Source organism: Ctenopharyngodon idella, chromosome 7 (assembly GCF_019924925.1).
Source record: "Ctenopharyngodon idella isolate HZGC_01 chromosome 7, HZGC01, whole genome shotgun sequence".
Lineage (NCBI taxonomy): Eukaryota > Metazoa > Chordata > Actinopteri > Cypriniformes > Xenocyprididae > Ctenopharyngodon > Ctenopharyngodon idella.
The window spans coordinates 17853945-17871202 of record NC_067226.1 but is presented as its reverse complement, the minus strand read 5'-3'; the positions used below and the strand labels follow the sequence as shown (position 1 = coordinate 17871202).

The following is a 17258-nucleotide window of genomic DNA, read 5'->3' as shown; positions in this document are numbered from 1 at the left end:
TTTGAGCTATACATACACTATATTGCCAAAAGTTTTGGGACGCCTGCCTTTACGTGCACATGAACTTTCATGACATCCCATTCTTAATCCGTAGGGTTTAATATGCAGCTATAACAGCCTCAACTCTTCTGGGAAGGCTTTCCACAAGGTTTAGGAGTGTGTTTATGGGAATTTTTGACCATTCTTCTAGAAGCGCATTTGTGAGGTCAGGAAGTGATTTCGGCGAGAAGGCCTGGCTCGCAGTCTCCGCTCTTATTCATCCCAAAGGTGTTCTATTGGGTTGAGGTCAGGACTCTGTGCAGGCCAGTCAAGTTCCTCCACACCAAACTCGCTCATCCATGTCTTTATGGACCTTGCTTTGTGCACTGGTGCACAGTCATGTTGGAACAGGAAGGGGCCATCCCCAAATTGTTCCCACAAAGTTGGGATCATGAAATTGTCCAAAATGCCTTGGTATGCTGAAGCATTAAGAGTTCCTTTCACTGGAACTAAGGGGCCAAGCCCAACCCCTGAAAAACAAACTTTACACTTGGCAAAATGCAGTCAGGCAAGTACCGTTCTCCTCACAACCGCCAAACCCAGACTCGTCCATTGGATTGCCAGACAGAGAAGCGTGATTCGTCACTCCAGAGAAAACGTCTCCACTGCTCTAGAGTCCAGTGGCGGCGTGCTTTACACCACTGCATCTGACGCTTTGCATTGCACTTGGTGATGTAAGGCTTGGATGCAGCTGCTCGGCCATGGAAACCCATTCCATGAAGTTCTCTATGCACTGTTTTTGAGCTAATCTTAAGGCCACACGAAGTTTGGAGGTCTATAGCTATTGACAGAAAGTTGCCGACTTCTGCGCACTGTGCACCTCAGCATGCGCTGACCCCGCTCTGTGATTTTTACGTGGCCTACCACTTCGTGGCTGAGTTGCTGTTGTTCCCAATTGCTTCCACTTTGTTATGATATCACTAACAGTTGACCGTGGAATATTTAGTAGTGAGGAAATTTCACGAATGGACTTACTGCACAGGTGGCAACCTATTACGGTACCACGCTTGAGTTCACTGAGCTCCAGAGAGCGACCCATTCTTTCACAAATGTTTGTAGAAGCAGTCTGCATGCCTAGGTGCTTGATTTTATACACCTGTGGCCATGGAAGTGATTGGAACACCTGAATTCAGTGATTTGGAGGGGTGTCCCAATACTTTTGGCAATATAGTGTATCTTTGCAGTTTTTTGCATGTATTTCTTGTAAACTGCATATATTTCATTGAAAGTGGTCATTGTTTTGTGGTTGAGTGGGACCATTTTTTATCTCTGCTGTGCGCCTTAAGGAAGTCAGCTCCTCCGATCACTTCTCAAACACCACAATACATTACTTCAAGCAGAATTTCATGGATTCATAAATCAAGCATACTCCCACCTCCCAGTACAAATATCAGACATGGGAATATAGCACCAAATCAGCAGATTTAGATCTGTCATGTTGAGGATCTTCTGGACACAACCAGGACACAATGAAAAGCAGTTAGAATGAAACATGAATAGTCAAATAGTGATTTTGTTTCTAATCAGGGATGATTGCCTGGCAGACAAACTGCAGATGGAGGCAAGAGAAACAACTTCAACCACGGCTTTTCTCTCTCTTCTTCCCAAAGATGTTCTAGCAGTCAAGGCTAAGAGGTTTCAAAGGCCTTTTGAGGCATAGGCAGAGAGATGCTGTTCTTTATTTCTTTCACTCTTTCAAAGAGTTTTCATTCTTTTATTAGACAAGGGAATTAATTTTCAGGATCCTCACTAGATATATAACCCCTCCCATTCGTAGTTCCTTCAGAAAGATTTCCTTGAACAGAAGTGCACCCAGTTTACAAAGCCAATAGATCCCTCCTTTCCACAGATTGCCTGTTGACAAAGAAATATACAGTAGTGGGTGAGAGAGAGATGAAGACTGACCACAGGATTCTTCACAGTACTGTAAAATTAAAAAAATGAAGTCGGATGGCTCAGCTTAAGTAAAACACCGTAACGAATTACACTGCCTTCAAAGCTCAGAGGTGTGAAAAGAACATATTAAGGTAAATGGATTGACTGCTTGGAAGATGAGAGGAGTTGTAGTTAAAGCTGATTAGAGAGAAAGGTAGTCAAAGCGGAGGAACCTGCAGAGAAAAGAGTTTTCATATTTAATTTAAAGGAAAGTGATATTTGATTCATCTTCCTTTTGTTTGATGTTTAAGAATGAATCTACTGTGGTGATGTTGGACATTTAGCTTGCCGGCTGCCTGGACTGAAAATGAATAGGAGGAGTGTCTTGTTATGTGAGGGTATTTGCCGGTCATGCTAATCAGCACTTATTTAAGTCCTCCAAGGTGTTTGATTCATGGTTGGATATATTGCAGCAATCAGCAAAAGGGTTTCTAGCTTAAACTGGCATAAGTGCAGCCATTTGGGTAGCAGAATTGTTTCTTTCAGAATTGTTACCTTTGTCCTGGCCATCATATTTAAAGGTAGCCCCACACATAAATGTATAATGTAAATGTGTACACACACACACACACACACACACACGTCAGCTTTGAATGTACAAACTAAATTCAGTACCTGCGCTATCAGACTGACAGACGGCTGCTTTTGAATAATTGCATGTATATGCAGTATATGTGCACATACTTAGCTGTGCATGTGAACAAACTCACTTCTCTTTCAAAGTGCTTGTCGGGCGAGTTATTAATATAAAAACAGTAGGTATGTAAACAGGCTGTGGGAAAAATCTTATTTCTGTCAAAATATAAGGTCTGTGCATTGGGTTTTCAAGCAAAATGCAGCCTAATATACCTGCTATTGCCTACTGTGTCATTAATTTTACTCAAACTACAATATTGTCAAAGAAAAAACAAACAAAAAACACTCACTGTTATTTATTTCTTTTTTACGTGAATAATTACTTGAAAAGGAGTTTTGTCATTGAGAAATACGTGAAGGTTATATGCCATTGTAATAATTTAATTAGTTAATATTTAAATTCCATATTATTATTATAATTCTAATTGTAATTATAAGTGACAGTGAAGACTAACAAACCTAGGACAAACAATTTATTTTCCCAATAAATACTTTCTATTCATCAAAGAATCCTGACAAAAATGTTTTGCTGTTTCCACCAAAACATTAACTGTTTTCAGCATTGATGATAATAATAAGAAATGTTTCCTGAGCATCAAATCAGCATATTAGAATAATTTCTAAAGGATCATGTGACACTGAAGACTGGAGTAATTATGCTGAAAATTCAGCTTTGCCACAACAGGTATTACATTTTAAAATATATTAAAATAGAAAACCTTTATTTTAGAATGTACTATTTCTAGGGCTGTCAAAATTAACGCTTTAATAACACATTAACGCAAATTCTTTTTAACGCAACTAATTTTATTAACACGCAATTGATGCAGCACACATTTTCCGTTGACGATTAAATATTTTATTCAACTGACAGCCCTAAATATTTCACAATATTACTGTTTGTCTAAAAACAGAATATAAGTAAATGGAGGCTTGGTGTGCATTAAAAAGTTTTCTTTCAAAAACAAAAAAATCTCAAGGACCCTAAACTTTTGAGCCGTCATCTATATTATTTATTTTGCCATGGTATTTCTATTGTATCAGTAATAATGTTTTACTAGTATTAGTATCAACTACAGACATTTTAGTATCATGACCCAACTTTGCACAATGTACACAAAACTGTATGATTTCTCCAGGTCATAGAAATCCACCAGATGCAGAGACATCAAAGACACATTGTTCTTTTTCTTGACACAAAACCAAACCTCCAGACCATGATATGTGTTTTGATGTGAAGATGGTTTCTCAGTGATCTGTATACACTGAGAATCACACTCATCCACTTGAGGTTACAGAGATGAAGTCCTAAATGATGGCAGTTGAGATACCTCACTCAACCTGTCAAAATACAGCACTGTGTTTGTGGAATGGTTCGATCCCAACCCGCCAAAGTGGCCCCCTTAGTTTTCTATTTTCCTTTAGTGGTCGCTGATCTGATAAAGGCTTTGATAGGTGGAAGCAATAAGAGGGAATCTCACCTCTCTCAGTGGAAGCCAAACAGATGAAATCCAGTGGGATTTGAGCTCAACTGTAACCGTGTGAGCAGCAGGGGTGATTAGACAGCGAGGCCTGCAGTAAAGGTAAAGCCCACATTAAACCAGCTCAGTGTCAAACCCCACCGTAATGCTCTTAGGAGCAGACAGGGTGCTGAGCATCTTCTCTGCAGTTTAATACTCAGAGCGCACTAGGAAATCTCAGTTGCAGCAGCTCCATTCAGGGAGCATCTTGAAAGATATTGATGGCTGCTGTTGAAGAATTGAGATAACATGGCCAATAACTTTTGAAGGCAACTGTTATGTTTTGGGCTAGGCAATATATTGATATTTACTGGAAAAAAAAGTGGTTCACGATATTGGTAGTAGGCTATATCTAGACAATCAAGCGCATATTGCTAAAAAGACTATGTTCTGTGTGTCTCTGTGTGAGTGAGTGAGTCTACTACAGTCAAGCATGCATGACGCTCATTGTGTTTTTGGTGTCTCGTAGATTAATTAAATTTTCATTTGATTGCTTTTTAAAAGATTTATTAAATTTGTTAAAGTTTTATGATTTTATTTCATCAAACACGGTTTTTGATGATACATTTAATTCATTACTTAGAATTTGGAAAAAACTGATTTCCTAGAGCACCTAATTAAAAACTTACTATGTGGAGTTTGTTTGTAAACAAACAATTTATGTGTGAATTCATTAAATATTGATATAGAATGATATAGAAAAGGTGATATTTTTGGCTATATTGCTTGCCCAGCACTAGTAATGATTTAACAATGCTGTCAGTTTGTGTACTGAGATAATTAAAGTGACTTTGTGATGCTGTAGATGTGAAGATTCAGTGCTGATTAACATGCCGTGTTATCACAACATGCGTTAATTGAAACAGTCCTGTTTAATAGTGCCTCCTTGAAAAACCTGCTATCAAGACATAAATGAAATTTTGCCATTAGTGTGTGTAAATGTGTGTGGGTTCACTTTTATTCATCAAATTATGGCGTTTGCATTTGTCATTTGCAATTTGGTGTCAGCAGCTTTTCTTTTTTTGTATTTTTTTTTTTTTTTTTTTAATTGAAAGTTTGATGTGAAAAGAAAAATCTGAGTACCTAACCCTTTATAATAAGATTATGAAAGTGACAATTCCACAGGGGGATCCAAATGTCCCTTTGTAATCCTCTGAGAGAGTATTTAATTAGCTCTCTCTCTCTCTCTCTCTCTCTCTCTCTCTCTCTCTCTTATTCTCTTGTAATTTTTGTATTCTCTCTCTTTCCTGCTCAAACTCGTTCTCTTCATGTCTCTCCCTATTTCTCCCCTTCCAGTTTTCTCAGTTCTTGCTGTGAAACATCTCTTTTGGCCAGCCCTAGAGACGTAGGACTCCTGTTAGTTAGCTTACGTGCTGAGTTCAAAATGGGAAAAAAAATGCTCTCCATGCAGACGGCTGCAAATTGCATCTCCCCCTCCCTCTGTCAGCAGGAATGAGAGAGTATGACAAAGAATCAGAGAATGAGAGCTGATTGGGCTTGAACTAGTTGGGTTAAAAGGGATCAACAGACTTCATTGTCACTTTGTCTCAGGTATAAAAAATTAAATGGGTTTCTTGGAAGAAGAAATGCCCCAGATAATTACAATGTACAGGCAAAAATGCTCTTGTAGAGTTTTGCATGTGTTATTACATGGCCCTCTGAAATATTTGATTACGATTGGTGAGATTCAGGATTTATTTTTATATATTGACTGCTAAACTGTACAGTTGACCATTGTTCCTGGAAACCATATTTCCACATTGTGCCAGTTTCATATCTCTTGCATCACTCTGCAGTCTTTTTCACAATGCCATAATTACAGTTTATTAAATTAATATTTAATTTCCATTTATGTCAATGACAAATAAGGATATCCTCATTTGAGATGAGAATAAAATAAGATAAAATCTAGTTCAAAACTCAAATGCCAACGTCTTGAAGTGTATTCTTGGTTTTCATGTTGGCCTGATACATTTTGAAAGTTCAAGTCATATAACCTTTAAGACAAGTTATTTCACTCGGCAGCCATCTTTGAAACGCCTCTTGGTCATGCAAGTGCAGCTCCTATCTCTTTGAATGGGGAAACATCACATTCTCCAAAGCTGTTTGCCAAGCTTTTGATTAAATTTCATATTTGAAAACACCAATGAAATCTTACAACAACGGTCTCGTAAATTTTGTTTCTAAATGCTCAAATCATAACAAAAAAAATGTATTTTTCAGGCTGGATCAAGCTAATGCGCATGCGCGGCTGACTGTTTCTATAGGAACCGGAGCCTCTAATGGCTGCTGCAGTGACGTGATGACTTAACCAATCAGCGATTGGCTCGTATTTAGAAGGCAGGACTTGTTCCACCATAGTGCGCATTGGACTTTCTCCCATTCAAAACAATACGAGTGACGCATCTTGTGTTATTCTATAGTCTTTGGTATAACCAATACAGTAAAAAAATGCAAAATACTTTCCTTAAACCTTATGCATATACATTATATTAAAAAATAAAGGTTTTTAGTATATATAAAGACACATGCATATATATTTTTATGTTTTGTTATTTCTTAAAAGCCCAATTTTGTTTATTTTCCTGCTTGTTTGATGCACCACACTAACTTTGACTATATTTTAAAACATTATCATAATAAAAAAAAAAAAGACATTAAAGTCCCCGTGAACCGGAAGGTCCAAACGACTTTTCTCCAGTATTGTGATGTATTTCCAAGTGAAACGGAATATTAACGCTCCTCCTCTCCATCTCTCGCTCATAGCAGACTAACGGTTGGAGGGGTGGTTTAAGCGTTTTCAACCCAAGCTGTCAAACTGACGTCATCAGAGAAGAAACGCCATTCCAGACCGGAAGTAACTTTTCAGATTCTGATTAAAGATTACCACGACAAACGACATTTTTTTTCTGTGTATTAATTTGCACAGATTAATTGTTCACCACAAGACTAGTAATATGCACTAACAAAGTAAATAGGGTCAATTTTGATTTCATAACGACTTTAAAACATAAACAAAAAGATTTTTTATAAAGCATTATGCCAGACTTTTTTCTTTTTTTTTTTTTTTGGCATAAAGAATTTGAGCTTTTAATCTCCAGGTTTTTCTTCTCTGTATTGTAACACCACCTTGACCTTTAAAAAAATATTTTGTTGGTTTAACTGTAATACCCACAAATATCAAATTTACTTTTAATTCGTAAATTGACAACATGTTCATCCAGAGGTTGCACTAATATTTGACTGACTGGGTTGGTATTTCTACTTGATTAGAAAAATATTTTAACACTTGCTTTTTTAATGCGACATGCATTTCCATCATGAGCTATTTTACATGATCAGTAAAATATTTTAACGCTTGCATTTTAATATGTCTGATATTACAAACTTCTGTTGAAAGACCACTTTTAGGCAAAAGATTTTTATCTTTTTCGCCATGTTTTAAGGACACCAGACATTGCTTGTGGTCACCAATTTAATGAAAAATATCCCATGAATTATTGGACTGGACTAGGCTGCAAGTTCTCTTACTTTCATTTCTCTTCCCTAAATCCTTCTTCACCTCTCTCTTGTTTTTCTGAAACTTTTTTTTTTTTTTTTTCACTTCTAATCCCTATTAACATTCTGTACTGTGGGGAGTTTTTCTAAATGAATGCAACCTTATATTGCAAGTCATTTTTTTGTATAAATTGCATTTTTAATGTACTTTTGTGTAACTTAACAGTCCTAGGAAAAAAAAAGACCCATATTTGTTTTGTAAGTAGCTGTATAATAATTTGCGTTGTAATAAGTAGTTATATTGGATAATTTAGGATGATAAAAGACCCCTCTATGGGGAGTCTATGGTGTGTATGTTGTTATTCATACTGTATGAACTAGCAGATAATTGAGCTTGTGTTTCAGTAACATAAAGCAGGTGGGAAAACATTGCAGCTAAATGCTTTTGTTGCCCTTTTTTCCCCATCCCTAAATGCTGATTAATTTTCTTCCGCTGTGGCTTTGATCCGCATCTATTTTTTACCACTATTCTTGTTTTTTAATGACATTGATTTATGCAGTCATTTGGCAGCTTGTGTTTTCTCTTTCCTGTTGTCCGAGTGTGGTTTTAATTCCGTTTCCATAACAACCTCAGGGCCGTTCCAATGGTGCTGTATATTGTATTAATCCCACATTGTTACTCTTCGGCTTTGCCACTTATTAGCCTACTTGCTTCGGTTTTCAGTCTTGTTGGTTAATTTCTCTTTTACTCTCTCTCTCTCATACAAACCCACAAATGGTCTTTTTTGTTTTTTGTTTTTTATAAAAACCCTCCATCATTCCCATCTGTTTCCCAACATCCAGGTGATATATTTCTTTTTAATCTCTAATGCATGTCTTTCACTGTCTGTGAATCTGGTACCACCAGCTGCAGTGGTGGTATAGTGACAGGGCCTGAATTTTGGTGCGGGATTGCGGGTGTTGCGCATAATTTCACACATTCCCGCAGGTATCACGATTATAAAGCGGGATGTTTCCGCAAACGTTTATGCACTATCGCATGCGAGTTAGATAGTAAATTAATCCAAAATGATTATCAAAGCAAATTAGTAATTTGAAAAGGTTCTGTAAGATATATATTAATTTCACAAACGGTGTGAGTGATTCAGCGGTACCGCACCTTCTCTCTCTCTCTCAAAATGATCAAATGGCTTCACATCAGCACATCGCGTCTGCATTGCAAGCTAGCTGCATGCTGCAATACATTGCTTTAGCTTGCGATTCGGGACAGTTGATGGAACTGTCACTTTCATGCCAATCTTGAATCATCACTAAGTTTATCATTTGCACATCGTTTTAAGTCTTGCCAATTTAAACACTGAAGTGATTTTAAACAGTACTCACACTCTCTCTGAGAGTCAATGTTCTGTGCGCTCTCAGCCAAAGCACACACATATAAAGCCGCCTCTCAAACAGTTTGTGAGTGTCAAATTGAGTTCTTTTTCACAGCTTGTTGCACTTAAACTGTCAAATACACACAAAATTATGTCAAAATGCCTATCATCTTGGCAAGTATTCTTGTAAATACAGTCAGTTATGTCTTAAAGGGATAGTTTATCCAAAAATGAATATTCTGTCATCATTTAGGCACCCTCAAGTTTTTCCAAACCTGTATGAATTTCTTTCTTTGTTCTGCTGAACACAAAAGAAGATATTTTGAAAAATGTGTAACCAAACAGTTGAATGGGCCTCATTGACTTCCCTAGAATGAAAAAAATACATACTATGAAAGTCAATAGGGCCCGTCAACTATCTACAAAATATCTTCTTTTGTGTTCAGCAGAGGAAAGAAATTCATACAGATTTGGATCAACCTGAGGGTGAGTAAATGATGACAGAATTTTCATTTTTGGGTGAACTATCCCTTTAAATGAATATAAACAGTTGAGAAAGAAAACGCATGTGTAATAGTATATTAGATCCATGCTCTTAAAGTGACAGCAGCCTAATAAACCTGCTGCTGTCTGTGTCGTCAATGTTAATCAAACAACAAAAGACAGAGAAAATCACTCACTGCTCTTGACTGAATAACTTTTGTGGCTTTAATAAGGAATAATCTATATTTAAAAGGTGGAGTATGTAATATTGACAACTAGTGGTTGAAATGGGTACTGCAGTCCAAATTCAAAATATTGGAGAGAGTTGTTTAGTTGGATGCCAAGGATTTTTAGGTCGGGTAGAATCTGCAATCTCTGACCCAGTTCATTCGCTGGGTTCCAAGGCTGCAATATGCTGTGTTTTCCAGCCACTGGCAACACGAGGTGTTGAAATACTATTGGGTAAATAGTATTTCTTGATATTTCTTACCTGAATACTGCTGTTAGACCTAACTGAAAAATGTAAAGCACTATTTCAATTGTATCTTTATTCTGTTGTATTTGTTTGTGCTGCTGCTTATAATTTGTTTTTTGTTCTTGTTTTATTACTGATTCTTTACTTTTCTTTTTTTATAAATTCAGTTCAACATTTGAAATGAAGCTTCTTTGTGCTGTTATAAGCTATTGTAACAAAATTACCCAATTGTAAAAGCAAATACTTTGAGTGAGTAAACATTTAGGTGAGATAATTATAATTTCTTTATATAAAAAATAAAAAATAAAAAAACCCTGCCTCCCAAAAGAGTCACCTAAGGGGATAATTCCCCCCATTTTCCAAAACGAAATTCAGGCCCCGAGTGAGCAAGAAAGAAGTCTAGGAACTTTATTCAGAAGAAGTCTGCGATGTTTATCTTTTTGCATATCGCTGATGGCCCTTTGGCTCTGGCAGGGCATTCACTGATCTATCAGAGCTCCAGAGAGGCCTTCACCAGCCCCCTCTTTCTCCCTCTAGGGCTCTCAGTCTATCCATCTCTCACACTGGGACTGCTTCTGACTGGCAGGTCATGTTAAGCAGCTTCTCATACAGGTACCTTGATGCTCTCACTGTGATTTATGGGAGCATTTAGGGTGAGCAAAACGGTTCTGTTTTTTACTCTGAGAAAAGAGAGTAAAGAGAAAGAGAAAGAGAGTTTACTCTCGTCTCTGATGGGTTGAGGGTTCATGCACTTCATGTCAAAATAAGAGTATATGCAAGTATTTATAACAAGTTGCTATAAATTCAGTGCAGAATGTACACAAGTTTCCACCTGTTTTGGGCAGTATAAGTTATACCATGTAATTAGGGATGCACTGATACCATTTTTTAAGGACCGAGTACGAGTACCGATACTTTTTTTTCTAGTACTTGCCAATACCGATACCGATGCCTATACATTTATTAATTTCTCTCTCTCTCTCTCTCTCTCTCTCTATCTCTCTCTCTCTCTCTCTCTCTCTCTCTCTCTCTCTCTCTCTCAGTTTTTTTTTTTTTTTTGGTGATGTTGCAGTTTTCCAAGCACAACACAGTGAGACTAATGAATGTAGGACAGCTTCTTTTTTATTACTCTAATGAAAAAAGTTATAATTTTTATGTGCTTGTCACAAACTTGAACAAAAATTTCACAGTGTCCAATAACCTTCAAAGGGCATAATTACCAATATATATAATTGTTGTTATATAAAAAGAAATTTACAAACAAATTACAAACAATACAACAAATACTATAGAGATACAAATTAAATAAACTTGTTTTTCAGATACAGTAGGTTTATTTACCATGTATACATTTATTTAACATATTTTGTTGTTTTATTAACATTAATGACAAATATAGGCTACGGTCCCTTTAGGACCGAATCCATGGATACTGACACATATCCTGTTTTCACCCAAATGTTTACGTCCACTTAAGCCATAACCAGCTGTATTTACGTGAGATACTCCACACGATGGACATTTTGACAACTATGTGTGCATTTGACCATTCAGGCGCGAGGAGAACTGATCATGCGCTGTCTGAGAGAACTGGGATCGTGCGCAAGAAAGAGAGAGAGAGCGCATGAGAGAGAACACTTCTGGTCTGTGTCATTCAGCGCGATTCCGCCTATCCCGCCTTTACTAATCGATAACAAATTGTGATTGAAAGCATGCAGTTTGCAATGTGTGTGTTGTCATCATTAATTTGAAGTATTTCCACTCCCTTGAGGCTGACATTGTTTCTGCTGCTGCCACCGGTGTCTCTGTGCACGGAAAATTCTGTCAGTTACGTCACGTGAGGTATCGGTCTTTGGTATCGGGGTATTTTTACGAGTACGAGTATCGGTATCGGTGGATCCCTACATGTAATGTTAGAAATGTGTCAACCTGTAAAGAAAATCTGTTGTGCAGTACTACATTTTGGGGAAAAACAAATCTCTATATCAATTTCACCAGATATGTTGATGCAGAGGGCCTAAAAACTTAAAGGTATGTAATAGGCATATTAATATTGACAGCTAGCATTGAAATGAGTACTGCAGTCCAAATTCAAAATATTGGAGAGTTATTTACCCCAACCCCTCCACCTCAGACTCAACGCTCCCATGAGTTGCCAGGTTGAGGACAGGCAATGACCGCAATTGACAATGGAAGGTGACGAGCCTTACACTGAGAGTTGATCAGTTGATTTATCCACATTTTAATATGCCTCTGGTCATAGAGCTTTTTAGATGGATGCTGAGGCTTTTCAGCTTCCATGGCTGCAATGCGCTGCGTTTCCCATCAATTGGCAACCCAAGGTGTCGAAATACTATTGGGTAAATTGGCAGTGGGCAGGATCACACAGACTGAAAACAAAAACAGACATTCCGACAAGGAACGCGCACAGTAGAGTAGCATTGTTTTTCAGAGAAAAAAGTATGTGAACTTAGCATGTTTCCTAAATACTTGCAAACATATTATGGTATTTTTATGCTTTAGTAGAGTGGTGTAACCATTGAGTAAACAATGCAAAATACTTTCCTTGAAAATGAATACATTAAAGGTTTTTGGTTGGAAGCAAAATGGCTTCCTGTTGACTAAAGTACTAAAGTATGTTTTAATATACTTAAATATTCATATTATTTTTAAGAAACAAAATTATTTACAATAAAAACCTTTTATTGTTTTTTTCAAGAATTTCAGCCTTTAATCAGCTTTTTTTTGTTGTTTGTTCGTTTTCCGTATTGTACCACCTACATTTTTTTTTTACTGTAATACCCACAAAAATATCAAAATGAATTTGAATTCTGAAAGATGAAAACATGTTTATCCATAGGCGCAGTAAAAAAATAAAATAAAAAAAAAAAAGACCAGAAAAATGTGCTGTATTGTAGACCCTTGATCACTTTAATGGTGAATTTTGTTGTGATTTTGTTTTGATTATGCTATAGATTGTTCATGGTGAGTGTCGTAACCTGCTGCATTGATACAGAATTCAAAAGATGATGTGTCATAGGTGTGGAATTGTGAATAATATATATCGCCTGTTTTATAGCAGCTTCAAATGTGGCTCATCCAGTTTTTTTATAATGTAATGCTATTTTGTGGGGTTTTTTTTTAAAAGTGTTGTTTAACGTTATGCAGTTGTTGTTTTTTTTTGTACTGATGCCAGATTTATTTATTTGTTATGAATAATCTTTTGTTTTGTGTCAAGTCATATTTGTGTCACTACAGTATTGGGAAATAGACATTGTTTACATGATACATTTAAATATAGGTATTCATTTGGAAGATGCTTTTACCCAAAGATACTTAAAAATGAGGAATATCACAAAAAGCCAACAAAAAATTTTTTTTTTTCATTAAACGTTATTAAACACTGAAAAAAAGTTAACTTTATAAGAGTGTCTTATGCAGTGATATCTTAATTAACTGGTTTTAGTTCTAGTCAAAATAATTTGGCATCTCTGAATCAACCTAAAGACATTGGGTTAGACCAATATTTAAACTACATTTAAGGGTTATTTTAGGTATAAAAGGCTCCTTAAGGTAATAATTCATATTTTACAGTGTTGGAAGAGTCTTTTCTTGTGGTTGTGGATATTATGTCATATAAAATATTTTGAAGTTGAATTTCTAGAAAAAATAACTATATCTTGACTATATATATAACTATATATATAACTATATATTGTTAGTATGATATGCTGTAAGATTTTGGCCATAGTGCCCACTTGACAAGCAAAACTGTCAGATGTTTTGCCATTTCCATGGCAAGAATCATCTAATGGCTATTGTGTCCTTGTAGGTAATGAGTCAACAACGTGTTTTGTTATAAGCAGCTTGTACTGTATACACAAAATATACCTAATAGTCTTACCTTATATATACCTTATATATCTTTATAGTCTTACCTTAGAGTGACCTTATAGTCTGATGTTAGGATTAGTTGAGAGAAACTCCTGATACACCAGAGGGATTTACTTTCTCTTTTTGTGTCCACACATACACACATGCTCTCTCTTTCTCTATATATATATATTGATCTTAATATGGCTCTCACTTTCCCACCTCCTCTATCTATTAATCTATTATTAATAATCATTTTATATTGATCCAAACCTGGCGCTTAAGTTAATCTTTTTCAAATCCTCCCCACTAACTCCCACTTCTCTCGTTCAGTCTTTCTCTCTCTTTCTCTCTCTTGCTCTTCTCTGTCTCCCCAGCAGAGTGCAAGGCAGCAGGTGTGCTGTCACAGGCAATGAAAGGGCCAATCACCTGGGGAATCAAAGAGCCCGTGACTCTGTCACTCCACACATCTTCTGACAGCCCACTATTTATACCTCTCCCAGGGAAAAAGTGAGAGCAAGGAATTTCATGAGAAAGAGGAAAAACGAAATAAACGGAAATGGGGAGATGCATTTAAAGGGGCGATTTAACAAGTTTGAAAAGTAACACAAAGGAGAGAAGACACCGGCGGGTTGTTTCTGTTTTATGGCTGACATATTTTTCTTTCTTTTTGTCCTTTAGCTTTTTCATTCGTGCATTTCCATGATGATACCGTGTCGTCCATAAATGTGTGCTGAAACTGTTTTCAGTTCTGTTGCTTTGCAAGGCGATGATTGTGATAAAGAAGGAATGTTTAATGAGGCGACGCAGCAGCTAAACGTAGGAAGCGCCGCCATGAGGAAAACACTCCACTCATTAGTATCTGCCATTCTCTCCAACTTGCATGTAAATGTGTCTCTGCATCTGTGATGTTTTGTAGCTCACTTTTTTTTTTGTGGAAAACAAACATCAAAACTTGAAACTGAGTTTCTGAAACTTCTCTGAGGACGTGCTGTGAAGAAACCCATATCATGACACAGATATGCAGGGCCAATGCATGGCCTTATGCTTTTTTGTCCTGTGTCACAAACTGAAGATACCAAACTAAATGCCCAATTAAAATAAACCTTTCTAGCTATTCCAAAATAGCTTGTTTATTTGTCCTTTGCCATCTCTGGTTTTATTTGATTTGTTACATTCATGATTACAGATATTTCTCAAAACAGATTGAATTAATTGAATATCTGATTTACAGGTTCAGACTGGTATACCGTGAGAGTGGATTTGACGGTGATGGATGTCAATGATAATGCTCCAGAATGGACAATGGTCCCTTTCCCCTACCTGAGTGTGGTCTCTGCTAGTGCCCCACCAAACTCACTAGTCTACAAGCTTCAAGCCAGAGATGGTGATGAGGGCATCAATGGAGAGGTGGAATATTTCCTGTCTGATGGTAAGCAGATTTTCCTATCTACCTCCTTAAAGGGTTAGTCATTAATTACTCACCCTCATGTTGTTCCACACCCGTAAGATCTTCGTTCATCTTCAGGACACAAATTAAGATTTTTTTGATGAAATCCGAGAGGAATATGACTCGTCCATGGAGAGCAATTTAGCCCAGTGGTTCTCAACTCCAGTCCTCGGGACCCACTGCTCTACACATTTTGTATGTCTTTCTTATCTGACACACTCAGTTCAGTTAATGGAGCTCTCTCCTAACGAGCTGATGATCTGAATCAGGTGCGTTAAAACAGTCAACGTGACTGCAGTGGTTCAACCTTAATTTATGAAGCGACGAGAATACTTTTTGTGCACAAAAACAAAACAAAAATAACGACTTTATTCAACATATCTCTTCACTTCCCTGTCATTATCCTTATGTAGCTGCTGCAGTAAGAACAGTGAAGGCTTCCGTGTTTAAGTCCGAATGCAGGCTTAATATTAGCTAAATCTGATCACGTGAGCAGCGCGACACGTGTGTGATGCTGATGCAGGAGCCGACCAATGATGAGTCGGCATTCTGATGTAGAACCTGGAAGCGCTGGACGTAAAAAGTGTAGGAGAATGACACAGAAGAGAAGATATTGTTGAATAAAGTCATTATTTTTTTGTTTTTGCGCACAAAAAGTATTCTCGTCGCTTCATAAATTAAGGTTGAACCACTGCAGCCACGTTGACTGTTTTAACGCACCTGATTCAGATCATCAGCTCGTTAGAAGAGAGCTCCATTAACTGAAAATTAAGGTTGAACCACTGCAGTCACGTCGACGTTTTTAACAATGTCTTTAGTACCTTTCTGGACCTTGAAAGTGTCGGTTAAATTGCTGTCTATGGAGTCATATACCTCTCAGATTTCATCAAAAATATCTTAATTTGTGTTCTGAAGATGAACGAAGGTCTTACGGCTGTGGAACGACATGAGAGTGAGTAATCATTTTCATTTCAAAGGGTTAGTTCATTTTTGGGTAAATTAACATTTAATAAATTAATGTGTATCATTATCTTTTATTGATTACAGTAGAGACAGTAAATAAATTTCTAATGTTACAGTTATTGTTTCTGTTTCAAATAAATGCTGTTCTTTTGAACTTTCTGTTCATCACAGAATCCTGAAAAAAGTATCATGGTTTCAATATTAATATTAATATTAATTTCAGTATTAAGTAGAACAACTATTTTTATAATTAATGTTTCTTGAACACCATTTCTTGAACACTGCTAAAAATTCAGCATCACAGAAATAACATTACATTACATTATTGTCAGGGTTATGTTGTCATCACGTTTCCCTGTGTGTTGATTCATCCCGCTCACCTGTTGTTCATTAATTAACTCATTAGTTCCCTTTGTTTGTTCTGTATATATAAGCCCTTAGTTTGAGTTGGTTCCTTTGTCCGGTATTGTTTGTGTTAAGTGTGTAGTTTTGACTCCTGTGTTCCTGCATGTTCTCCTTTGTGATTAAAAGACTGTTATTTGCTCATCTTTGACATGTGCGTGTTTAACTACACGTGAAATTTTTACATTATTTATTTTATTTAATTAACTAACAATGAACAACATTCGTAATTTTATTGCATTTATTAATCAAGGTTTGTTCATTTATAAATATACTATTTTTTTTATTATTCGTTCATATTTGCTCATAATACATTGATATTAATTTATACAAGTTGATACACTGAAAATATATTAGTATATAAATTAACATTACCTAGATATAAATGCTGAAGAAAAAAAAAAAAAGATAATGATACCTAATTCATTAAGTAATTTTAACCAGTTGAAACTTATTGCAAAGTATTCCCATCATAAAAGAATTTTCTGTACAGCATCTTGGGTAATGTAGTTTTTCCACCACAAATTCCACTGTTAAATAGGGGTGGGCGATATGAGCTAAAATTCATATCATGATATTTTCCACTGTCCAGACGATATCGATATTATATC

The 17258-nt window shown here is 36.5% G+C and overlaps 1 protein-coding gene across 2 annotated transcripts in view; it reads left to right on the top strand.

Moving 5' to 3' along the window:
• si:ch211-186j3.6 (neural-cadherin) overlaps positions 1-17258 on the top strand; it is a 264672-nt gene that overhangs the window by 92888 nt on the left and 154526 nt on the right. For both annotated transcript variants that reach the window (XM_051899157.1, XM_051899156.1), the window contains one exon: positions 15067-15264. In XM_051899157.1, coding sequence (XP_051755117.1) covers positions 15105-15264 — 160 coding nt within the window. In that variant the 5' untranslated portion in view covers positions 15067-15104. The remainder of the gene's footprint in view (positions 1-15066; positions 15265-17258) is intronic.